Genomic DNA, 26,385 nt, shown 5'->3' with positions numbered 1-26,385 from the left:
CCCTGAGTGAATGAATAGCCTCCCCAGTAAGGTTTCAGGAAGACTACAACACATGCAGGAAGATAGGGCTTCTTATACTGTTTTCTGAACTTTGGATCTCCCATGACACCGTCCCCTGGCCATGTGACTCCATGTTCTCCTCTCTGATAGGCCCTTCCTCACACAGCTCCTTAGACCTGCCCATTAGTTTCTGATCTCTAACCTGTCCATGCTAGGTCACAACCCTTATCACCTAGTAATGTGGACAACAGAACTTTCTTACTTCTCACATTCCCCAATTGATAAATGGTCAAAGGATATGAACAGGCAGTTTTAAAAGGAAGAAATTAAAGCTATCTATAGTTATATGAAAAAATGCTCTAAATCGCCATTGATTAGAGAGATACAAATCAAAACAACTCTGAGGTATCACATCACATCTATCACACCTTTCATTGGCTAACATGACAAAACAGGAAGATGATAAATGTTGGAGAAGATGTGGGAGAGTTGGAATACTAATTCATTGTAGGTGGAGTTGTGAGCTGATCCAACCATTCTAGAGAGCAATTTGGAACTATGCCCAAAGGGCTACAAAAATGTGCATACCCTTTGACTCAGCAATGGTTATGGAATACTACATATACTGTCATTTCTAGGGCTGTATCCCAAAGAGATCAAAAAATGGGAAAAGGACCCACATGTACAAAAATATTTACAGAAGCTCTTTTTGTGATGACCAATTGGAAATCAAGAGAATGCCCATCAACTGGGGAATGGCTGAACAAGTTGTAGTATATGAATGTAATGGAATACTATTGTGCTACAAGAAATGATGAAAAGGCAGACTTCAGAAAACCCTGGAAAGACTTATATGAACTGATGTTGAATGAAGTGAGCAGAACCAGGAGAACATTATACACAGTAACAGCCACAGTATGTGAGGATTGTTTCTAACAGACTTAGACCTTCACAGCAATGCAAGGACCTAAAACATTTCTAATGGACTCGACGCAAAATGGCATCCACATGCAGAGAAAGAACTACAGAGTTAGAACACGGAATGAAGCAGACTATTCTTCTCTTTTGTTGTTTTATTTTGTTTAGTTTTACTCATACTTTCTCCCACTTGTTTTAATTTTTCTATGCAACATGACTAATGTGAAAATGTGCTTAATAAGAATGTATGTGTAGAATTCATATAAGATTGCAAGTCATCTTGGGGAGGGAGGGGGAGAAAATTTAAAATTTATGGAAGTGATTGTTGAAAATTGAAAACAAATATATTTATAAAAAAAAAAGAAAAGAAAAGAAAAGGTCCACCTCTCATTGTAATATTCATTCTCTCTCACTGTTAACCAATCAGAGTTGACTGCCACCTCCAGAACACCCCTCTTCCAAGGACATATAAACTGCGAGCCCAACACAATGAGGGGTCTTTGGCATTTGAGAGTGTCACTGACCCATTTTTGTTAGTAATATGTTGGCACTGTTAATACAATTATTAATTCCCCAGAAATTATGTCTCTTGAACTTTTAAAAACGTCACTGTATGATCTTAAGGCCTTTCACTATTCTAGTTGTCCTCAAGTCTCAAGTTGAGATTCAGACACACATAATTATAGGTTTAGATCTGGAAGGGATCTTAGATGTCATACAATCATAAGATCATAGATTTAGAGTTGTAAGGAAACTTAGAAGTCATCTAATTCAATCCTCTAAATTTACAAGATGAAAAACTGAGTCCCAGAGAGAGTAAGTGATCTGTCCAATCTGATACATAATAAATGGCAGAGCCAGGAATTGAATACAGCTTCTTTGACACTAAATAGAGAACTCTTTCCACTGTATACTATGGATGGTCTTGACACTTCTGAATTTATCTACTTCAATTTATCAACTTCTAAAACCAAACCCAATGTACAAGATACTGAGGACAAAATACAGTAGGACTATCACCTCACTGGTGCTGGACATTATACCTCTCTTTATGCAGCCTAAGATTGCTAGATTTGAGAAATAGCAAGACTTAGGGAGTACAGGACCTGCCTCAGAGTCAGAAAAACCTAGGTTCAAGTGCTACCACTGATACATCATAACTGTGATCATGGCAAGACATTTACTCTCTCAGTGCCCCCAAACTAAAATTACAAGTTACAGATTAATAGCTGATCTACATTGGTGTCAGGAATTTCCAAATCAAGAGTCTCCTACACAGAATAGAGGGGACAATAATGATGAGGTATCATGGTCATATAGCATTATAGGTGATTCTCTGTTATAGGTACAACCACAGCCCTGTCACTGCAGAGAACTAGATATATTTCTCCTTTCTTTGAGGTTGCTAGATGGCACATTGCTGGATTTGAAGTTAGGAAGAACCAAATTTGAAACCAGCCTCCCATTTTATTAGCTATGTGGACCTAGGCATACCATTTAACATCTATGGGCCTTAGTTTCCTTATAATGAGGGAATTGTATCTGATGGTCTCTACAACCCCTTCTAGCTCTAAATGTTTGATTCTATGAAATCCCAAGGATGGACCTCAAAATAAAGATCACTGTTGATTTATGCTACAATCTGATAAAACCCTCAGATATTTTTTAGCACTTCTCCATGATCTTATACCTGTACAGCTAAAAGTTTGTAGCCAAGTCAAAGACTTTACATTTCCTTATTAAACTTTATCTTATTAGACTCAGTCAACATCTTGGCCTCTAGACATCTTTTGGATCCAGATTGCCTTCCAACCTATTACCTATTTCTCCTAGCTGTGTGTCATTTGCAAGTCTTGACAAATATGCTATACAGACCTCTTTGCAAATCATTAATAATTCAAGTCATTTTTGGCTTAGTAGGGCATTCTAGAGCTTTTGCTTTGTAGCAGGGCTTTCAAGAATCCATTGTTACTTCTATGCCACTTATAAGGTACCAAGGAGGGACTTTAATAAATAAATAAAGCTGTAAAACAAGATTAATGGATCAGGACCTACTTTGTTCCTGTTTCTCCTGTAAGAATCAAAGGGCCAAGACCCCAAGCTTAAGAATCTAGCCCTCACACATACAGTAACGCTCCATTTATCCAGAGGTCATACAATCCGTTTTACCCTTCAGAACACAAGCCCCAATTATGAAGAAAGTCTCTGAACATCATGAAGCCCATTCACTAAAAATTTCCATTCTCACAGGAGAGACCATTGGAGAAATTCACATGTATTTAAGCAATAATCTGCCTGGTTTCCTGTACTGAATTCTTCTGACTTTCAGGTCTAGAGCTAGGTTTATAAAGCTCTCAGGCACAATCTTTCCCTACACTCTTTAAACAATACTCTTCCTAGGTAGAGGGAATTTAAGAAGCCGTAGTAGGTGACTGTTGTTGCTCATCCCAATCTGACCATGTAGCCCACTTCCAATTACCGGGTTCTTACCTTGCTCTCCATGACCAACTACACCACCTCATAGGCGTTCCAGTAACAGGGCCTGATTTATGTCTCTGTGACTGACTCCCTCTCTTTGGTTGCCTGACTGGCACCCAGTTCTTCCAGGGCTTAGGGTCTTGATTCATCTTGCTCCTAAAGCCAGGCTTCTGTAATGACCACCAGCCAGACCTGATGAAAACTGTGACTGGAGCCTCTGGTTCTGCCCCATCTCTCTCCAAGTATCCAATTTTCATATGCTTCTATACACATACACACACACACACATATATATACATGACAACCTTTGTGTATACACACACACACTTTTTTTTCCCTTTCCAAAGAGCTCTCTTTGGGTAGCTGTAGAATATAGTCACAGGAAGCCTAATTTGCATCAACCTAAGTAAAAAAACATGGAAACCACGGGGTTGGGACAAGTGGGGGCCTTCCCAGAGGGAGGTCAGCGGGAGAGCGGTGAGCCGTGACTGCGGACAGTCTAACCAGAAGAAGAGACGCGCGGCCCTGGGCCACCACGGAGCGTTAAGGCTACCACGGCCCGTCCTGCCGATAAAGGCTACAGCGGACATGAGTGACGGCGGGTTCTCGCTCCTCCTCCTGTTTCACTACAACACCAAGGCCCCTCACGGCCGCCCTTCCCGCGGCGGGGGCTGCACAGCGCTCCAGGACTGACGGACGGGTGACCTCGCTCAGGAGCGTCGGGAGCCGGGCCGTCCACCTCTCACGTCCTCGCCCTGGGGTACACGGAAGGGAATAAGAAGAGCACTTCCACCAGCCTCGAGGCCAGGATGGAAAGCGGTGCCGCCCGGGAGCAGCGGCGCGGAAGGATCTCAGGGAATTATTTTTATAGCCGTAATGCCTCCCTCCACCGGAGTGCCCCCCTCTGGGCCTCGAAGATGCCAGGCCGGCTCCGCCGCGGGCACGTGCCCGCCGGCAGGGGGTCCCCGGAAGCAGCCATGGTAACTGAACACTCTAGGTGGGTTCTGAGCCTGCGGGACACATGGTATCACAGATCCCTCGAGTTTTCGGGTAGGAGCGGCAGAGCGAGCGGCGAAAGGGGAAAGCCCAACACATTGGAAAGTGCCGGTGAGCGCCGGGCCTGAGCAGGAAGGAGCCAAAGGCCGGTTGGGGGCCGGGTGCGCCTGCGCAGTAGGCTACCACCAGACGTCACTTCACCATCTAAGGGGCGGAGGTGCTCTCTGGCGGTAAAAGAACACCTACTCTCGCTCCTCCCCCCAAGAAGAGCAGGGCGGGTGCCCTGGGGGCGTTTCCTCAGCCTGAGAACTACCGGCCTCCGGGCTATAGGTGGCGCTGCAGGCCAGGCTGGCGTGTTGGGGGAGGGGAACGAGAAAAAGCGCTACGAACGTCGGAAGCCCGGAGTTCGCGCGTGCGCATTCTCAATCGCTTTCCCTCCCTCTTTCTCCTTTTTTTCTCTTTTTTTTTCCCGGGCCGCCCCGGCGGCTGCGTAGTGGCTGTGGGATGGGAAGTGAAGTCCCAGCGAGCGGCTGCGGCGGGGCTGAGACCAGCAGCCAGGGGGAGGGGACGGAGGCGGGAGCAGCGGCAGTAGCAGCGTCTAACCCGTGAGGAAGAGCAAAGCAGGAGCCTCGGCGGCAGCGGCGGCGCCAGAGGAGGCCAGGAGGGGGAAGGACGGGACAGGGGCCAGCCCTCACCATGGCCATCCGAAAGAAAAGCACCAAGAACCCCCCGGTCCTGAGCCACGAGTTCATCCTGCAGAATCACGCCGACATCGTCTCCTGCGTGGCCATGGTCTTCCTGGTGGGGCTCATGTTCGAGGTGAGACGGGCAGACACACCCCCGCGCCCCCGCCCCGCGGGGAGCTCCCTCGCCCCCTCCGCCCCCTTCCTCCCCTGTCCGCGTTGACAGTCTCTCCTCTGCCCCTCCAGAAGGAGCTGCGGACAGAGCCTCCCCCCAGCCCCGAGGTGCCTGGGCCGCGTCTCTCTCTTCCTGTCCCCCGCTAAGGAAAAAACGGGGGTGCGGCTTCCTGCTCCCCCACCCCGCCGGGGAGCCTCGGAGCGGGGCAGCGGCGCGGGAGGCGGAGGGAGGAAGGGAAGGGGAAGGGAAGCTGCTTCCCTGGCCTCGGGCTTCTCGTCATTCGCCGGAGGCTCCGGGCGGGAAGGGGAGCGGGCGCCCCCTCTTCCACTCCCCTCCTCCTCCCGCCCGCTCGCGTTGACGCCGCCGCTCAGTTCCTGGTTCCCGCGAAGGGTTACGTGGCAGTGAGCGAGGGGCTGGGGCCGGGGGCGGCCCCTCGGCGGAGAGGATGAGCCCCCCCTCCCCGGGCCCGGCGGCTGCCTGCGAGGGGGGGGCGGGCTGGAGAGCGAGCAGAGCAAGGCCTCTCGGGAAATGTGTCCCCCCTCCTCGGGGCTGGGCGGCGGGGCGGCCCCGGAGAACTACAAGCCCCATGTGGAGCTTCTCCTGGCGGGCCGGCGAGCCGGGGGGAAACCGACGGAGACGTGTCCATCCCGAGCAGAGACCCCGGGCCGGGCTGGGCCCCGCTGGGCGCTCCGGCGAGTCTCTGCCCTTCGTCGTCTTCTGACGTTTAGCTTCAGTTTCGTTTAATAAATGCTTGTCCACCCCGGTGCAGAAACCGCCGACGTGTGCCCTGTCACAACGTGATCAGACGGGTTAGAATGACCCTGATAGGCCCTAGAGTGAAACCGTTCTTCGTCCTGGGGGACTGGAGGATGGAAGGTGCAAGGGACGCTCCCTAGTGTCTCCCCACAGGTGGGGTATTTGACTTGGCATGGAGTGTCTATTAGGAAGCACAATGGGCCCTTAAAACTTGGCAAGGGAAGATACAACATCTTCAGTACTTTGGCAGAATTTTTTTTAGATTTGAGGAATCGGTCTGATTTGTACGAGAACTCACAAATTCATTTCAGTTTTCTTCTGTGATAAGTCCGCAACGTTGGAAAATAGCACGGAACTCAAATACAATAACTTGGGCTACAAATGGAAAGGTTTTGGCAATAGGGAAACATCCATAATTTGAAAGTCAAGAATCTTAACTCTTATCTACTTTCCTTTAACTACTTGTTGAAATCTTACAAATCTTTTACATCCTAAATGTTGGTTTTTCTGTGAAACCCTCCCTGTTTCCCAGTCTCTCCCAGAGCCCACTGCTGAGTTTCAAACTTATTATTAAAATTATTTATGTGTGAATTATATCTCCCTTTTAGATTATGAACTCCATGAGAGCAGGAGCCCTACAATCATCCTTGGATTTCTTAGCACCTAGCACAGAGATACTTAATAAATAGAATATAATAGTTTAAAGTTTTAAAGTTCTTGTTTTCTTATGTTACTCTTGTATAGGTCCTTGTTAAAAAAATTTGCCTCTAAAATTTTCTAGAACTTAGGTTGTTTTATTTTTAATTTTGTTGCTGCATTACTTAATCCTACAGTACTAATGCAAAATTAAATGCTTCTCTCATATATTTAATGTTAGTAATTATGCTTTGGTTTCATATTTTTGTGAAGTTTGTAGTTTCCCGCTGATAAAGCTTAACTTGAAAATAACGTATTTGAATACAGACGAGAGAGATTATCATAGTTTTGAATGTATTACAGGCAAATTTAGAAACTGGAGAGTATATGGAGATTGGTAGGATTTTACTTTTATGTGAAACATTGTTTCACATTCTTTTCTAGATAGCTTTCTGGTGATAAGAATTCACATAAGAATTTGCGTATTAATAAGGGTAAAATATTTTTATTTGTAAATTTGACAGGTTTTTTAATATTAATATGAAAGCAATAAAAGTGCTAAACATGTTTCTAAGATAAATTCGAGATACAAAACTTATGTATCCTACGGATAAGGTGTAGTCTTATTACCATATGTTAATAGTTCAGGATTTTGAAGCCTACTATAAAAGGAAATGTCACAGGATTCATATTGATACTATTAAAATATTACCAAACATAATACATTACTGCTTTGTGCAAACTCATTGGAATAGATGAGGAAATGTTAGCTTATTGGAGCGAAGGGAACCTGTTTTTGGTTACTAAAAAAAAGGGAAAGACTGGCCCCTATTTCCTGTGCTTTTGATCCGATCCCAGCCCATTCTGTGCTTTGTTGCATTAATATTCCCACCCCATCCTCCCCATCCTCATCTCCCAATGCATCTTCCATTGCTCCCCTGCCTCCCCCTCTCTGTTAGCTCTTTTTCTGTCTTCAAACATCCATGTTTGGTTCAATTTCTGTCCTAAGAATTACTTCCATTGATCCTCCTACAAGCCCTTCAAGTTATCTTCTCTCTTCTCTTCCAGACTTTTAAAGAAGTGCAGCTAGTGACAGTTTATACAGAGTGAACATGGAGAGTTAACAAAATCCTTTCAAATACAGTGGCCATTGTTGGTAACTATGCTATCAAAAATAAAGGATACATCTTTCTCTGAACTTAAGAACATGGAAAGGGACGTACTCTTAATGCAATAGGGTTCTGTTTGAGCCTTTGTTGAGAAGTTTCAGCATCCAAACAAAATGTATCATGGTTTGTTTGTTTGTTCTTTTTAAAGATACCAAGTATGGGCATTGGAATATAGGAAAAATTATTCAGAATAGTAAATGTTGCAGGTGTTTTGGAGTTTACAGGATTAACATCTCTTCCTTCCCCACCCCCAAATTGTGCTAACAAGACATTTTTTTCTATGTTTTTAGTGGAGGATTGAGGATGCACCCTTTCTTTTGCTATGAAAGAGCCATCTATATGCTCAACTTCTATTTCCTCATCCATTACTTAATCTTCCTATACAGTCCTCTCACCCTCCAACTGAAACTGCATTCTCCACCAAGATGATCATGATGGTAACATCCTAAATGCCTTATGCAATGACTTTTTCCTATTCTTCCTCCTCTTTGACTACTTTGCCCATTTCACACTGTTGACCATTCACACAAATATCATAATTTCATCATGTGCAAAATCTTTCAGGGGTTAGACAAACACTAGGTTTTGGAACTAGTTGAATGGGTAGGACCTACAGGTAGTCATTAATGATTTATTGTCTTGGAAGGAGGCTTCCACTGGAGTTCCCCAGAGCCCTGTACTGTTTAACATTTTGAACAGTGACTTCGATAAAGGCATCGTTGTAATACTTATCAGATTTTCAGATGGCACCCATCTGGGAGGAAGAAGAGGCAACCCAGGTGTTGGATTGTATCAGGTGTGTAGAGACAGCAAGATGAATTTAATAAAAATGTAACATCTTATAAGACTTTAAAAAAAATTCATGTCATAAGTACAAGATGGGAGGCATAAGGTCTAAGAATTGTAGACTGCCAGTTGAATATGTGTCAGCAGTCTGTATGATCTTAGCTTGCTTTAAGAGAGGCAGCATCTAGGTCTAAGTAGATAGCAGTCTAATGCTCTCTTCTGCTCTGGACAGACCATACCTGATATAACAGGTGCCACATATTTTATAACAGGTGTCAAGGTAGGTGGTACACTGAATAGTGTTGGGCTGGGAGTCAGGAAGATCATTTGAATCCTGACTCAGAAACTTACCAGCTGTGTGACTGTGGGCAAGACACTTAATTTCTCAGTCTCTCCATCTGTAAAGTGGAGATAATAATGGCAACTAGTATTGTTGTGAAGATCAAATGAGATAACATTTTGTGAGCCTAAAAGTGCTGTATAAATACTGGCTATTATTATAAGCTAAAAGTGTTCAGAGATGGATTATCAGGATAAGGAGTGACCTTGAGCTCATGGCAAATTAAGATCAGATGAAGGAATTGGGAGTGTTTAGAGCAGGGCTTCTTAAAATTTTTCCACTCATGGCCCCTTCAGCTCTGGTTTAGAGAAGATAACTGTTTTTAAATATCATAGAGGCTGTCATATGGAAGAGGGATTCAGTTTTGTTTGACCTGCCAGGGAGCAGAACTGGATGGCAAATTGTAGAGAATGAAATCAGTTCTATGTAAGAAAAACTTTGTGATAAAGCCATCCCAAAGTGGAAGGGGCTGCTTTGAAAGGTATAGCAGGTTCTCGGGATTATAGGTTTAACAATAGTAAGGACCTTAGAGATTGTATAAACCAACCCTTTCATTTTATAGAGATAAAACTTGGAGGCCTAGAGAGGGTGAGTGATGCCCAAGGCCAGTGAGTGGCAGAGCCAGGATTTGTATCTGGGCTCTTTTCCTCCCAATTATCCATTTACCTAAGATTAAACAGGTAGCGAGCAAGTGATGGGGCAGAAATTTGAACCTGAGTCCTCTAATTCCTCCACTGCACCATTCTAAAGATCTTAAAGCAAAGGCTGTGGATGACCACCTGAAAAAGTATGTAGTAGAAGAGATTCTTGCTCATCTATGCTTTGGGCTAGTTGGTTACTGTTGTTTCTACCACCTCTGAGAGTCTCAGAATGTATTTACAGTTATCCCTTCCACATGGCGATTTTCCCTATAGCAGTTTCAATATATTGTGTTTCAGCAAAAGAAATTAAATGGGAATTTTGTTGGAGTTTTGCAGAAGCCACAGACAATACTGGAAGGCCAGCAGATGACACAGAAAAGTTTAGAAACTCAGAAATATATATGTATAGTATTGTATAATAACCCAAATTTTACAATAAAGTACTGTAATACTCCACAAAAGAAAGAGAAAAAATTCAGATTTCTTCCCTGGTATGAAGGGAGAGCCAGAAATTTTTGTGCAGATTTTCCAGATCACAGTGGCACTGTGCCCTTAACCCCTGTGATATAGAAGGGAGAACCGTATTACTTTGTTTTTCGCTGTTTCTACTGATTTCTTCCATCACCATGTCTTTCCTTGCACAGTCTTCATGGAATGATCTTATTCTATTGACTTTATATCCTTTCTCCCCTTACAGCTGCAAGTATTGAATTCTTTTCACTCAAGGCTTAATTATATGTGGAACCATCTCTAGAAATTTTCTCTACCTCAGATTTCTCAGAGCACTTTGTTTGAAATTCTCCTTTACACTTAGCACATTTTGCCTTAGGTTAAAGTTTTTTGTTTACCTGTTTTGTCCAGTATACCTTTTGTATTGTTCCTCCCTTTCCTTATCCCCATCTTCTCTTTTGTCCTGTAGGGCAAGATGAATTTCTATACCCCATCACCTGTATTTCTTATTTCCTAGTTGCAAAAACAATACTCAACAGTTGTTCCTAAAACTTTGAGTTCCAACTTCTCTTCATCCCTCCCTCCCCACCCATTCCCTTTGGGAAGGCAAGCAATTCAATACAGGCCATGTCTGTGAAATTTTGCAAGTGACTTCCATAATAGTCATGTTGTGTAAGACTAACTATATTTCCCTCCATCCTTTCCTGCCCCCCATTTCTTCTATTCTCTCTTTTGATCCTATCTCTCCCCAAGAGTGTTGACTTCTAATTGCTCCTTCCTCCCATTGGCCTCCCTTCCATCATCCCCCCGACCCTGCTTATCCCCTTCTCCCCACTTTCCTGTATTGTAAGATAGGTTTTCATACCAAAATGAGTGTGCATTTTATTCCTTCCTTTAGTGAAATGTGATGAGAGTAAGCTTCATGTTTTTTCTCTCACCTCCCTACTTTGTCCCTCCTCTGAAAAGTCATTTACTTGCCTCTTTTATGAGAGATATTTTGCCCCCTTCCATTTATCCCTTTCTCCTCCCAATATATTTCTCTTTCACTGCTTAATTTCTTCATTTTTTTAAAGATATGATCCCATCCTGTTCTATGCACCCTGTGCTCTGTCTCTCTCTCTATGTGTGTGTGTGTGTGTGTGTGTGTGTGTGTGTGTGTGTATGTGTATGTGTATGTGTAATCCCACCAACCACCCAGATACTGAAAAAAGTTTTCAAGAGTTACAAATATTGTCTTTCCATGTAGGAATGTAAATAGTTCAACTTTAGTAAGTTTCTTATGATTTCTCTTTGCTGTTTACCTTTTCATGCTTCTCTTGATTCTTGTATTTGAAAGTCAAATTTTCTTTTCAGCTCTGGTCTTTTCATCAAGAATGCTTGAAAGTCCTCTATTTCATTGAAAGACCATTTTTTCTCCTGAAGTATTATACTCAGTTTTACTGGGTAGGTGATTCTTGGTTTTAGTCCTAGTTCCTTTGACTTCTGAAATATAATATTCTACGCCCTTCGATCCCTTAATGTAGAGGCTGCTAGATCTTGTGTTATCCTGATTGTATTTCCACAATACTTGAATTGTTTCTTTCTAGCTGCTTGCAATATTTTCTCCTTGACCTGGGAACTCTGGAATTTGGCCACAATGTTCCTAAGAGTTTCTCCTTTTGGATGTCTTTCAGGAAGTGATTGGTGGATTCTTTCAATATTTATTTTGCCCCCTAATTCTGGAATATCAGGACAGTTTTCCTTGATAATTTCATGAAAAATGATGTCTAGGCTCTTTTTTTTATCATGACTTTCAGGTAGTCCCATAATTTTTAAATTGTCTCTCCTGGATCTATTTTCCAGGCCAGTTGTTTTTCCAATGATATATTTCACATTATCTTCCATTCTTTCACTCACTTGGTTTCATTTTGTGATCTCTTGGTTTCTTGTAAAGTCATTAGCCTCCATCTGTTCCATTCTAATTTTGAAAGAACTATTTTCTTCAGTGAGCTTTTGAACCTCCTTTTCCATTTGGCTAACTCCACTTTTCAAAGCACTCTTCTCATTGGCTTCCTGAACCTCCCTTGCCAATCGAGTCAGCCTATTTTCAAAGGTGTTACTTTCTTCAGCATTTTTGGGGGTCTTCTTTAGCAAGGTGTTGACCTGCTTTTCATGCTTTCTTGCATCTCTCTCATTTCTCTTCCTAGTTTTTCCTCCACCTCTCTAACTTGATTTTCAAAATTCTTTTTGAGCTCTTCAATGGCCTGAGACCACTGAATATTTATTTTGGATGTTTGGGATACAGAAGCCTTAACTTTTATGTCTTTTCCTGATGGTAAGGATTGTTCTTCCTCATCCGAAAGGATGGGAGATATCTGTTCACCAAGAAAGTAACCTTCTATAGTCTTATTTTTTTTTCCCTGTTTTGGGCATTTTCCCAACCAGTTACTTGACTTTTGGGTCCTTTGTCAAGAGTAGGGTATATTCTGGGAATCTGTAATATCTCAGTTCCTCCAGGGTGGCACAATCCAGCATGTACACTGATCTGGAAGCAGAGAGAGATTTTTGTGTCCAGAATCTTAGCAATTACCTCTCCACAGCCACCTGGCCTCCAGTTCTGCCAAGTCAGCGCTGGGGGCTGATTTTCAGATAAGCTGGATGGGCAGGGCTGCCATTCAGTGTGAGACAAAGACTAGCTCCCCCAGGGCCTCCCCACAGGGTCAAGGCAAGACTCAACTCCTCAGTGCCCCCAGGGGTTTATGATCCATCAACGTATGGGGGCTGATGAGAACTGCTGCCACCTGCCAGATGTGGCCTCTGCTGGCTGCTGCCTGAGGCTGGAGCTATGGGAAGTCCCTTCTCCCTTCCTGGCCATCTGAAAAAACCCCGTCACTGACCTTTGGCACCTGTGGGTTGAGGGATCTGAGGACCCGCTGCTACAACTGGAGATTCCGCCCCCAAGGTGTCCTCCTCCCAGAGTCTTTGTCACATCGAGGCCAAGGCTGGGCTGGGCTCAGCACTCTGCTCCAAGTCTGGTGCAACTGACGTTTCCCGTGGGCATTTCAGGTCACCCTGGGCTGGAAATCTCCTCCACTCTGTTGTTCTCCACTTCTGTTGCTCCAAAATTTGTTGAGAGTCACCTCTCTACAGGTGTTTTATGGGCTGTGTGGGGAGACTTTATGTATGTGTGTTCCCCCTCCAGTGTACCTTTTTAGCCTTATTTCACTTTGCTTCCCTTTTTGTAAATTTTCTTAAAATGTGAGCACCCCTTGAGGGCAAGGAATGTCCAGTTTCATCCTTTTTACCTCAGTATCTAGCACAACATAGTATACTTAAAGCATATTTGTAAAATTGGACATATCCTTTATAAAAAATGGGGAATTATAGGTTGAGAGCCAGAAAGGACTTTAGGGATCATCTTCTTGTCTAACCTTTGCACTTTAAAAATGAGAAACTGAGACCTGGAGATGTTTAAGTGACTTTTACAAGGTCACAAAGCTACTATGGAGGCAGAGCTAAGATCTGAACTCAGGTCCACTGACTCCCAATCTAGTACTTTTTCTACTATACCAGTTACCCAGGGGTATCATTTCTCAAAACTTTAGGGTTTTATGACCCCATTATACTCTAAAAAAAAATTACTGAGGATTCCAAAAAGGTTTTGTTCATGTGGATTATATCTGTTGATATTTTTCCATATTAGAAATAAAAATGGTTAAATTTTTAAGTATTACTAAGTCATTTTAAAATAACAATAATAAATAAACCCATTTCATTTTAACATGAATAACATTTTTATGGAAAAACAAAAAAATTTAGTGAACGGAATAGCATTGTTTTATGTCACTTTTCTTTGCAAATTTCTTATTATCTGGCATGAGATTATATTTGCTTCTACATTCATTGTCTTGCAATATATTATTTTAGTTGAAGTTTATGAAGAAAATCCAGCTTTACATAGGTAAGTATTTGGAAATGGTAGCAAATTGTAATAGATAAATAATATCTTAGTATTGTTATGAAAATAGTTTTGACCTCACAGACCCTTAAGAGTATCTAAAATCAGTGAACCAACACTTTGAAAACCACTGCCCTAGAGGGAATGTTATTGTAGAAAAGAGAGAACTATCCTTTGCAAAAGGAAACAGTTCTGGAGGACTGTGTATACCCCAAAATGGAGACCTAACGGGGCAATTTCATGGATAAAAGTTGTCTCCTATTTCTGTCTTTCTAAGAAGAATGTTCAGTAATTGAAGTTTGTTTCCTCAAGGTCATGACCATATGCTAAAGGTTAGTGCTTCAATAATAGTTGTTTAATTCTCTTTGACCTCAGGTCACACTAACTAGCTTGGAACAGTTTAAAAGGTTTAGTTCAACAAACATTAAGGATGGGATATTGTGCTAAGCACTGAAGGATATAAAGATAAATAAGATACCATTCTTTTTATTCAAATGGATTGTGGTAACTGTAACTTGTATAAAAATATAACTTATGACTTTTAAGGCCAAAAAAATTAAATGGGCTCTTGATGTTATAATGGAAACTAGTAAGAAAATAAGACTTGACATTTGGAAATTTGCTTTATAAGCAACTTCTTCAGAATACATCTTTTATTTGTGTAAGTCAGATCCTATGTTAAGAAATAACAAACTGTTTTTACATAAAGAAAAAAATAAAATTTAAATTTTTTTAAAAAGTAAAAAAAACAAACCATAATTGTTTTTGTAACTTAAGAATCCCAATACAATGAAGTTGTATAATCATTTTGACTTGAAGAAAACCCTGTTTTAAGATTTCATGGACACAATTTTCAGTTACTGAGGGACTTTGGCAAACAGAAGCTTAATCCAGGAACCTGAAGAGTAAGGGAAATGGAAATGAAGGAAGCAGGAAGGAAAAGACTTGAGGGTGAGTGAACTGTTCTTCCAAAACTGGAAGGAAGGGCTCTTTTGTGGGAATGGGATACGATTGACTTGGAATAGTTCAGAGGGCAGAGCTGGAACTAAGGGTAGCTAAAATAACCTAGAATTACTGGTCAGGAGGCAGCTCAGAATAAGGAGGAATGGTTCAGTAACAGTCATATAGGCAGGACTATGGTGGAGTAGGGACTTTTCCCATTCTTGGAAGTCTTCAAGCTTATGACAACCTGTTAGGAGCATTGTAAAAGGGATTTCTGCAATAGAAAGGAGGTTAAACCTAAGCAATTACTGATGTTTTCAACTCTTACGATTCTATGATTTTAGGTCACAACATATTTCTTAATCCTACTTATCTTCTCAACTATTTTACTTAAACTGATATTAAATTAGTTTGCTTTCCCTGGCAGATACAGAGTAAGAACACAGTGGCATGGGAAAGACACCAGAACATGCTGGATAGAATTTTATTTTCTTTTAATTTGTGGTTTGTTATGCTTAATGACATGTATGTAAAACATGTATGTAAATGTGACCTATTCAGAGCAATATGGGTTAGTGGATAGGAGCACTGAACTTGAAATCACAAAACCTGGGTAGAAATCCTGGTTCTGTTATTTATGTATATGACATGGTAAGTTCAAAGATGTTCAGTAATTTGCTTAGTTTTCTTGTCTGTGCAATGGTGGTAATGATTCTTGTAACCGAATTGCAACTTTGTTATGCAGATCAAGTAAAATGATACATAAAAATCACCATCAAGGTTTTCTCAGTCTTTTGTTTTCCTCTTTTTGAAGTGAACACTACATTCTAAGCTAATATTCATTTCTGAAACTTAGGACAAAAGAATATGCCCATTCCTGTTACTTAAAGGATTTGATGTTAAGATTTGTTTTTGTGTTTTTTAAACATATCTCAAAAGTTGGAAGGAACCTCATAAGTCATCTACGGGTCATAAGGTAGGAAATGTTGGAAGAAGGTTTTGAACTCAGGTCCTCTGACTCCAGAGATATTTTTTCCCCTATTGTTGTTCAGTTGTGCCCAACTCTTCATTATTCCATTTGGGGTTTTCTTGGCAAGATAATGGAGTGGTTTGCCATTTTCTTCTCCAGCTCATTTTACAGATGAGGAAACTGAGGCAAACTGGGTTAAGTGACTTTCCCAGGATCACATTTGAACTCAGGTCTTCCTGATTTCAGGATCAGGACTCTTTTCCACTGTACCACCTATCTTCTAATGTCTTAAAGATTATCTAGCAGCTAAGGGTCTATGAACAGTCAGTGAGCACCTAATAAGCCCTTTTCTATGTGCCAGATGCTGTGCAGAGAGAGAAAAAAATTAAAACAGTTCCTCCCCTGAAAGAGTTTATATTCTTTCTTCCTATCTGAGCATCTCTTTATTCAGATAAATATGTTATCAGATATATGTTTTTGTGATGAGAAGCGAATATTTAGATACTATATATTTTAATGAAATTTAAAAATATTTATGCTTAAATTTTGCAGAATAACACTGGTAACTTTTTGTTTTTACCTCCCTTTCTTTCCTGAGCAGCCCTGAGTTAAGTTCTTCATTTAGCTTGAATCCTACGCAACTCATATAAGTGAAATGGCTATTTTGTAGTTGTGGTCATGTGAATCATTCACTGTTACCTATGACTTCTAATTAGTTTCTTCTCAATAAAGTGTCTGTCCATCTGAAACAAGTAATTTAAGTAGTTTAGAGAGAGGATACTTCTTTTTAAACTCGGCCTCCCTTTTCCCTTAAACTTTCATGTTAAAATTTATTTTGGCAGGAAATTCAGTGACCATTAATGAAATACCTAATGTTTTAGTCTCCAAGACTGAGAAGGAAAAAGACCAAAGTGACATCTATCCTCAAGATTACATTCTTTAAATTTCTGTGCAAGTCTAGGAAACTGGAGAATAGTGACAACCAAGTTCTGCCTTTTGGACAAGGATTACTTACTGTAATAAACTGGGAAATTCTCAACACTCTAGTTCAATAAACTAACTGTAAGTGCTTACCTCTCTTTCCCTAGTAATCAGGAATCCCCAGTTACGTCTGCCACTATTGTATGGTCTGAGAGTTGGTGGTTCCTGCATTTTTTTTCTGCAGGTGGAAGGTGGAGACCTTTTGTTATTTGGTTTGGAGAAGCCTCATTAAGGAAAATGTCTGTGAAAGAGTATTAAGTTTTTGTTGAGGGGCAGCACATGTTAAGTGACTAGTGTTGCATAGCTGATATGTGTCTCAGTCAAAAGATTTGAACATAGTGTTTTCAGAATCCAAGGCTGGTTCTCTTATCTTTTGTAACATTAGTTTCCAAACTTTTGATCCCATATCCCTATGTTGTCAATTTTTTTAAAAGTATTTACTCCTGACATACATATGTAGCGCCAATGTGATATTCATAGCTCCTTTGGCAGCCATGAATATGCTGGCACAATTCTGAAGCACAAAATGCAACAGACTCTCCACATGGAAGACAGAACCAAAACATTTATTCAGTCACCCATGTGACTCAGGCTTCCATGTGAAATAGGTCACATGGACCTATTAATGGATGGGAAAGATCTTCCCTTAAAGAACAAAAATACATTAACAATACATGTACTTATTTATATATTTTATACATATACTGTTCTACTACTGTGTTATACATGCTATAAAACATACTATGTTAGGGAAACGCAAGTTGGATCAAATACATGTTGGAGGTAAAACAATTGCATTTTATATCTGAAGGCATGGGAAAAAATCTCAGACCTTATACCATTGTTGTTATTCATCCCTTATTTTCATTTTCAAAGAAGACATCACAAATGAGCAGTGTCTTGACTTGCTTGCTCATGAATTGGATTTAAGTGATGTGGAGTTCCTAAATCATCAGCTTCACTCTGTCTTCCAGAGTCATCAAAGTCCAGTGGCAAGACAAAAGTTAGAACTTCTGGTGACAGCTCAGGATGCAGTGGATGACCTTGGCATCTTCAAAGGGCAACTAAAAGGATATTAATAACTATCATTAACAATATAACTACCATAGATTCTTTTACAACAAGATGTCTCCCATAATCAAAATCATTCGAGATTCCACGGAAAATATAACAGAAATAACCATGTTCAGTGACCTAATAATACACAATCAGGTAAAACATATAGTAGGCATGCATGCTTACTAAAGCTATTCATCAAAGAGGAATTATTCCCTGTGGATGGAGGGGTCTTCCAGACATTCCTATTTGCAGATGATATTGTGCTGATCACGCATCATGCCCTACAACATTGTGATGCCTCTTGCACATAATCTGTAATCACTCAAAAGAGTTTGACCTGTCCATACACACAGGAAAGACCAAATAGATAAGGAATGTCTTCTTGCCCAAATTTCAACATGCACTTTGATGAGAGCATTATAGAGCTTATGCATCAGTGTCTGGGACCAACTGTACAGATGGGCAATATGTTGGGCCTGAACTGAAAAAGAAGATGAGAGTGAGTTCGATTGCTGTTGACTACTTGGCAAACAAAGCTTTACTGATCCCAAGCTTCCCATGAAAACAAGGCCCAGCTTTTCAGTATTACCAATCTACCAGTGTTATTCTGTGACAGCAAGAAATGGAATATACCCACTTCTGAAGAATTCAAAATGAATATCAACGTCAGAGCAATGGAGAGGTGCATGGTGGATATGAGCAAACTGCAGCTTAGTCTTTGGAGCTCTTGATAATAACAGGAATTAAAAGTATCATCAAGGAATTGTATGATAAGACTGGGCTGTCACATGATGATAAGTGACAGTAGGCAGATAGCCAGAGTACTCCACTGGCATCTGATGGATGTCAGGAGAAAGCAAGGAAGGCAAGTTAGAGGAGGAGTGGGACAGGTAGTGCACAGATTGGCCATGCAGGACTGGGTGATGACCTGCAGTATTGGAAGAAACTGTAGAGTCTATGCATTCCACTCTCAGTCTTCAGCTCTGTTTTGTTTCAGTTCTGTGGAACAAGCTACCCTTCCCTGGAGAAGTTGTTTCTTCTAATCTCATCACTGTGCTGCTAATTCAGCCTTGAATTAGCTTTCTTGAATTCAGCTTCCCACCCACCTCAGCTTCTTCTCCCCTCTGATTGGAGGGCTGCAGCACTGAATTGCTCCCAAAGATTTCCTTTATAGAGTATAGGACCTGGACTTTCCAGCAGCTCTGCTTGGTTTCAGCTCCCAGGAACAATATGCCCCTGTGCTAGGTACCCCCTGGTGGTATTCCCCTCTTCTCATCTTTTGAACTTCTTTTTGTGTATTGTCTTCCCCAATTAATTATAAGCTCCTTGAGGTGGGGACTGAATTTCTGATTATTTGTATCCCCAGCACTTAGCACAATATGTGGTACATAGTAGGGGCTTATTAAAAAACATTTATTGAATTGAATCCATGTGATCACAGATCCATTTAAATGAAAAAGCATACAAAAACAAATTAAAATGAATGAAATAAAAAGTAAAATAATTTTTGATTTAATAGTGCAGAATATTTTGTTTTCACTAAAAATTATTATTTCATGAGAACAATGTGATTGGATATTGTTTTTGAAAATATTTAATATATTGCAATACAGCAGTTCAGAGGTCAGATATTTATTCCAGTATTTAGTTTTAATAACTCATAACTGAAAAAGACACTTCACAAAGATACATGGATCCATATGGAATAAGTGCTTCATTAGCTTTACTTTACAAATCAAAATGATCATAATTCAGTCCCATCCACCAGTTAATACTAAGGTTTTTGTTGAAATATAGCTAGTATATTTCCCTGTTCCATGATATTCATTTCTTCTCAGAGACTGATTGAATTTTTATTTTTTTAAATTTTTTGAATTTTTAACAAGTCATTTCAAAACATGTAGAAACTATTTGGAAGATTTATAAACAGGTTAAAAAATTTTGTCTCCAAGCTTATGTGCAGATCTAAGAGTTTGCAAGTAATGCACTTAGATTTGTTTCTTAGCAACAAAAGTTTAATTTCTAAGTTCCTCACTAGTTAAACATGATGGCGCAACATAAGGCAAGAATTTCATTATTAGCAATAGCAGATATAATTCCATATTTCAAATTATTTTATTTTTTACTTTTTGCCAACTTCTTATTAGGTCTGATTAGATCATCATTATTTTAATCTCATAATGTGGCTGAAAAAGTCTGTACTAGGAGTAGATGTGTCAGCTCTACAGTTTTCTTTACTATTATCTCAGGTTCACGTTGTTGTTTTTACAAATATCTCTTTAAGCCACTTGTCCATTTTGTGAGGTTTTAGTTAAAAGTAGATATTATGGTCTGTAAATCCGCTTCACGGGGTACATACAGAGAAGCCATAATATAAGGAACAGGTGAAGACATCAGTGTCACATCCTCAGTGCTGCAGAATTCCCTCTCTTCTCTTAGGATACCCTTGTGGACCATCTGTGACATCTGACATATAGACTGAGTTAGATTACCAGTATCAATCTGTGTTGGGACTGGAAGCTCAATTCCGTGTGGACAGTCTCGGGCAGGTAAAAGTGGGACTTCTAAATCTTAGAGTCTTACGAGGCCCTCCATGAACAGCGGGGGTTCGAGAAGGTCAGACCGAGCTAGCTCGGCTAGCTCGGGTATTTCCGCCTCTCCCCCGGAGATACCTGATGGGTGGAGTCTCCCTGCCCTCGAGGTCGTCCCGGATTGGAGCACACCTAGTTACCTAACAGCACGGTATTGAGATGCAAACTGTGTGGCTGAAGATTAAGTAGGATTGAGGAAGCCTAAAAGCTCTTAGCACGTGTGGAGCCAAAGAGAAAAGTAGGGCTCCGCTTCTTTTCTTTCCTCTCTCCCCTCCCCCTCTCTCCCCCGCTTGTACTTCTACTTCCATTCCCTTAAGCTTAGCCTTCTTAGGAAATCTCCCCCTCTTCGTCCTAAGAAAGAAGACTCCCTGCACTTGTAACTGAAACCCTGTAATAAAGCTCAACCCCTGTTTGACTCTGGAACGTCCTTTCTCTCATACGTGCATCCGGCGTGGCCAGCCGAAGACCTCGGGAGGTGAGGTAAGAAAGACTCGGGTAGCCCAATACAGGCCTCTAGGCTTGGCAAATCTGTATATTAAATATTAATGAAGTTTAAATTTCTTTTCTTTGTTTTTGAGTAAATAAAATAAAAGTTCCAGTGTTTCCCCTGTACCACAATGAATCATCATCTGTGGAGTTTGGAAACTTGCTGGTCTTGGGTTCTGTATATGTTACATCAAACCACCTTCCTTTCTTTAATGACTTCTGTATCCAAGATTATGGCATCACCATAATCCCTTTCCTTCCTAGTTTGGATTTGGGAAGATCTGTTTGATCTGCGTGTGTCAGGTTTTTCAAGTTTATTCAATACTCTGGTTCATCTTAATTTTTATTTATCTCTTTTCAGATTACAACAAAGGCAGCAGTCATTTTTGTTACGCTTCAATACAATGTTACCATTCCGGCCACAGGTAAGTATCTTTTAGAATTTGTTATTGTGAGGAGCAGAGCGTAAAGTAGCATTGAGGATTCAGACTTGCTTCTGCTTTAATCTTCACAGGATGCCTTCATTAGTAGGAAGGAGCTCTAATTTATTGATGTTCATGTTGGAGTACAGAATTCACTCTTTTTGATGAGCATCTTCTAGTACATTGTATGGAAATTAACACTTGTGTTTTCAGTGCTTGAATTATTTTTTAAAAAAAATTTTTTTTGTGGAGAAGCTTAAGAATCCATAATGAGCGTTCGTTCTTTCACATTGATCGTGTATATACTTATTCGTTTTACATTTACTTGTGTATAAAGCGCTTTGCTAGTTTGGGGATTGAAATGTAAACTTCAAGTCAGTTTACATCTCCCTGCCCCAGACATAATGTCCTTCCTATTATATAGTTCCAGGTGTGTAGGAATAAAGATTTTGAGCTTAATGTTCATTCCCGAGGTGTTCTACATTAAAAACAATTAGTTGAGAATGAATAGTAGGCTTAGTGATTGCCTGAATTATCTTGTACTACAACTCAAATTACTTATTCCATTTCAGAAAGTAGGGTTATTCCTAAAATATCTCATTAAATTTCTTTTAAAATAAAGCTTTATTAGAAGGAAATGGAAGTTTAAAATAACATTAGATGCTGTGCATAGAGAATGAGCATTAACACATTTTTTCACATCACTCCTTGAATACATACAAACAAGAACTCAGTTATTTTTGGTTTTGGTTCTTTGGTTTCTAAATTATACATTTTTAGAAATCATCAGTTTAATAACCAGCTAATTAAGCTTTATGACTATAAAAAATTAAAAGTTATCTCTATTGAATTCAGCTAAGTAGAATAAAAGGGGGAAGGGAAAATGATAACAACTTCTAGAAGTCTACAGGAAAGATGTTAAGGAATAGAGTATTATTTGATTAGAATTGTGGGTTTTGTATTTTTTTTAATTATGGTAATTGACAAGTAATAAAGTGGTCAGAGATGCTTAAGTTAATTTAACGCCTATCTTTTTCTTACATAGTAACATAAACCTAGACCTTTTCAGATGAAATTGAGTTTTTCTTTCAACTCAAAACTAATTGCTTCTGAAGCTTTGTTATTCAGACTTTCCCTGGGAACAGATTTCCCTGGGGAATTACTAGAACTTAATTCTTAGTGTTTTATTGTTTCCGTAAAACTATGTTGTACTGAGTTTTATCCTTAATTAACAATCTTAATATGTACTTTGGTTTTCTCTTTGACCTTCAGAAGACCGTACAACTGAAACACTCTCTTTCTATTACTATGGCATCAAAGATTTGGCTACAGTTTTCTTCTACATGCTGGTAGCAATAATTATTCATGCCATAATTCAGGAATACGTGTTAGATGTAAGTACCTAGTGCGGCTTTCTTTAAGGTATTATAAAACATTATGAGATGAACTTGTTATGTATTTGGATTTCTAATAAAAATTATTAATGACTATTTTTATTTTTAGAAAATTAACAGGCGAATGCACTTCTCAAAAACGAAACACAGCAAGTTTAATGAATCTGGTCAACTTAGTGCATTCTACCTTTTTTCTTGTATTTGGGGCACAAGCATTCTGGTGTCCGTAAGTATTATCTGTGTTGAAATTGTCATATCCAAAAAACTCATGTTTTAAACACCAAATAGAAAGTATCCTATTTAATTATTGTCCTCCAGTCTATAAATGAATTTTGGTTTACTGAAAATTTTAATTTCTGTCTTTGCTCCAACTAGCCAATTGTTAGAGATCAGGAGTACTGTTAATCTGTATAAATGTGGAATTTGAGGTGATACATTTGTTATTGAACTCTGTGCTGTGATTAGTTTGTTTTGTAATGTTTCGTTTAGAATGCCACATATTAACATTTATAGTCCCTGAATCAGGAAAATATTTTTATCTCTTGTATTCACTTGCAGGCAGTGTCTGTATTAGCAAAAAAAAAAAAGGGGGTTTTTTAAGATAGCAATAACTTTAATACTGCTGGTCCTCAAAGGTGAGATGTTTTCAGCCATTTCTCGCAAATAAAGCCAGTCAGGCGAAGTACTTTCCAGAGAGCTTTAAAAATGTTACATGCTTTTTCAAAGAGTGCCACCAGAACTTTGCTTATATCATTCTAACTAATGGAAAAAGTAAGAACTTTTATTTTAAAGGCATTTATTTCTATTAACGTTTCTCAAAATGTGTCATCTTCCACAGATATTTGTTAAATTACAATCTAGAAGTTAGGTTTTTCTAAAAGCATTACATTTGGGGAAATGGCACTTTTATTTAAAATGAACTTTGCATATATAAGAGTTAGATTTTTGCATTAGATTAAATAAGTTTGATGGGCTGTTGGTGAAAAATTGTTTTGGTTAAAGAAACAATGCCATTTTACCAGTTTCAGGGTAGATGTCAAGGTTGCATCAACCAAGAATGCATTTCTTTTCTACTTTTTGTAGTCCATTATCTCCCTCCATTTGTTATAAATTGGCTGCTTTAATAATACTTTGGACAGAATTAATATATGTAGACTCTCAAATTAATGAAGACATTTGGGGACTGGTACTACATCCAACTCCATAGGATCAGTGTTTTGTTAATTTACAGTGAATTCTGTTTAAAAAAAAAATTTCCTGTGTACCAGATATTTTTACCAGTCCATATGGGAGTCAGTCTACAAAGACATTATTGTTTTAGTATGTCAGTATTCAATGGAAATTTTTTTGTAATTCTCTTTTTTTTGGCCTATTTTAATAGAGGAATAGATGGTAAATATTGCAAAATTTTTCTTTCACAGATTTGAGAGAGGGTTTAAAGTAGGGTAGGTCCTGAGCCCAGAGTGTCTGTAGTGGAAAAGTTTAGGAAATCCAAGAAGTGAAAATGGAGGTACCCTGGTTTGGGATCTGTTAGCAAGAGCAAACAACTTATACCTGATATGCCTCCCTCTCTACACTGCATAGTTTTCATATCTTGTCAAGTTTATTAAAATGGAGTTCTACCTTCGCAAACATTTACAGGAACAAATCTTTCTCTTGGACTATCAGGAGATAACTGCTCAGTAAGAATAAGATCAGATATCTTGGAGTAGAATTTAAAGTGTTTTTCTTTTTTCAAATAAATGCTGGTTAGCTTGACTATCAACAAGTCAGTGATAACTATTTGATTATATGGGATTTGTTCTATGAGGTTTGGATTCAGTCAGAGGGCCTCCAGACCTCAGGTTCCCTACCCCTGTACTAGAATATTATTTTAAACATCAACAAAAATTTTTGACCATCTTGAGTATCTACTTAAACCTTAAAGTCATATGAAACTTTAGGAGTAGTTTAGTCCCTTTATTTCATCGCTGGATGTGATGGGATTTGGGCATGAAAGAAATGGAAATAGTTTTCTACTTTATTTTTGAGTTATCTTCTGTAGGCTAATTTTTATGTCAATACTGTCTTAGGAGAACTTCATCTCAGATCCAGCTATTCTGTGGAAGTCCTACCCCCTTACCCTGATGACGTAAGTTGTTTTTAGTTTGATTTTACTGATTAAAAAAAAATAGTTCTGTCAAATGAAAAAGCAGCAAATGTTAAGTAGTGCTCAGTACTCTTTACACTTGGTCCTTCTATCATGTTCTTCTTCCCTTTATTCTTGTTCTTACTTTTTCACTTCCTCTTCTTTGCTTTCTTCTCTATCCTCTTGCCTTTTTCTCTCTTTAGCTTAGATCCATTCATTCCTTCTTCATATTTCTTTTTCATCTCTTAAGCTCAAACCAATCCCCGTTCTTCCACAGTCCTTTTGCCCTAGTGACTTCTTTGTCCTCTGAATTCTCATCACCCTTATATCCTGCCATTCACTTTAAAAGTTAGTTACATACTGTCCAGTATGCTTCTCTGGTTTTTTAAACTTATGTCAATTTTGTCACCTCAGCAGACTCCTAAGTTCCTTGAGAGCAGAGAATATCTCTTAACTTCTTTTTATAGAAATTATAGTAGTTGGTAAATAGGAATATTCCAGAATAATTGACTTAACGAGTGGGTGGTAGAGGAGAGAGGTGGAAGTCAAAAAAGGGGCTATGTCTTTGCATCCGTGTTTGCTAAAATGACCATTGCATTGAGTTGTTTTTTTTTTTAAGAGTACTCTTTAAATAGATGTCAATTACATTTTATCCTTGGGTTCTTATAAGCCTTCAAAAATACCTTTTATATGTATCCGTTCTAAAATTTGCAAATCTACTCTCTATACCCTAATGCTGCTCTACTTTCTTTCCATTGAAGTATACTCCTTTTCCTTCCCTTCCTCTTGTTGCAAGAATCTTCTTCTTTCTCTCCTACCACAAAACTAAGTCTGTCTCATCTCTTCAGCATTTGATTCTCTGTGCTTTCCAACTAGCTGCCCTGATAAACTAATTAGTGTTTATGTAGTAATGAAAAGGCTAGATTTGTTTTATGGTAATTTGTATGGTAATTGATAGACCTACAAAGATAGTGTCCTTTTGTTTAGTAAGCCTAAAAAAGGACTGCAAAGATGGGGATTTCAGACCTGTTTTTCAAGGCAAGCAGTTTGTCAGGATCTGTTTTGGGGGTCAGTAGGGTATTACAAAGGTAGTCTTTCTAATCACACCACTCCCTGTTGTATATATGCAATATAGATACAGTAAGGAGTGGTATGATAGATAACTCTACGATTGACCCTGACTTCCAATATTTGTTCTATTCTGTGTTCCTTAAATATATTATGTTTTTAAAGTATTTATTTCACTTTCTTGTGTTGTACAGATTTCAAATGAAGTTTTTCTACATATCACAGCTGGCTTACTGGTTTCATGCTTTTCCTGAGCTCTACTTCCAGAAAACCAAAAAAGTAAGCTGGACAATGTATAATTTTTTAAATTATCTTGCTATCAATTTTTTTTTTAATTTCTTGAAGGAACTTTTTTTTTATTTTATCCAGTATCTTTTTT

General features: G+C 39.5%; 1 protein-coding gene across 2 annotated transcripts in view; it reads left to right on the top strand.

Moving 5' to 3' along the window:
• The first annotated feature begins 4,798 nt into the window (after window positions 1-4,798).
• Window positions 4,799-26,385, top strand: part of TRAM1 (translocation associated membrane protein 1) — a 42,705-nt gene continuing 21,118 nt past the window's right edge. Inside the window, exons 1-6 of one of the 2 annotated variants that reach the window (XM_072604846.1) lie at window positions 4,799-5,211; window positions 21,356-21,419; window positions 22,689-22,810; window positions 22,920-23,036; window positions 24,883-24,941; window positions 26,201-26,285. In XM_072604846.1, coding sequence (XP_072460947.1) covers window positions 5,089-5,211; window positions 21,356-21,419; window positions 22,689-22,810; window positions 22,920-23,036; window positions 24,883-24,941; window positions 26,201-26,285 — 570 coding nt within the window. In that variant the 5' untranslated portion in view covers window positions 4,799-5,088. The remainder of the gene's footprint in view (window positions 5,212-21,355; window positions 21,420-22,688; window positions 22,811-22,919; window positions 23,037-24,882; window positions 24,942-26,200; window positions 26,286-26,385) is intronic. The other variant, XM_072604847.1, reaches the window with a different exon arrangement.

This window comes from Notamacropus eugenii, chromosome 4, assembly GCF_028372415.1.
Source record: "Notamacropus eugenii isolate mMacEug1 chromosome 4, mMacEug1.pri_v2, whole genome shotgun sequence".
NCBI classification, from domain to species: Eukaryota; Metazoa; Chordata; class Mammalia; order Diprotodontia; family Macropodidae; genus Notamacropus; species Notamacropus eugenii.
Note: the sequence above shows the minus strand (reverse complement) of the source record. Positions and strands in the feature narration are given on the sequence as shown.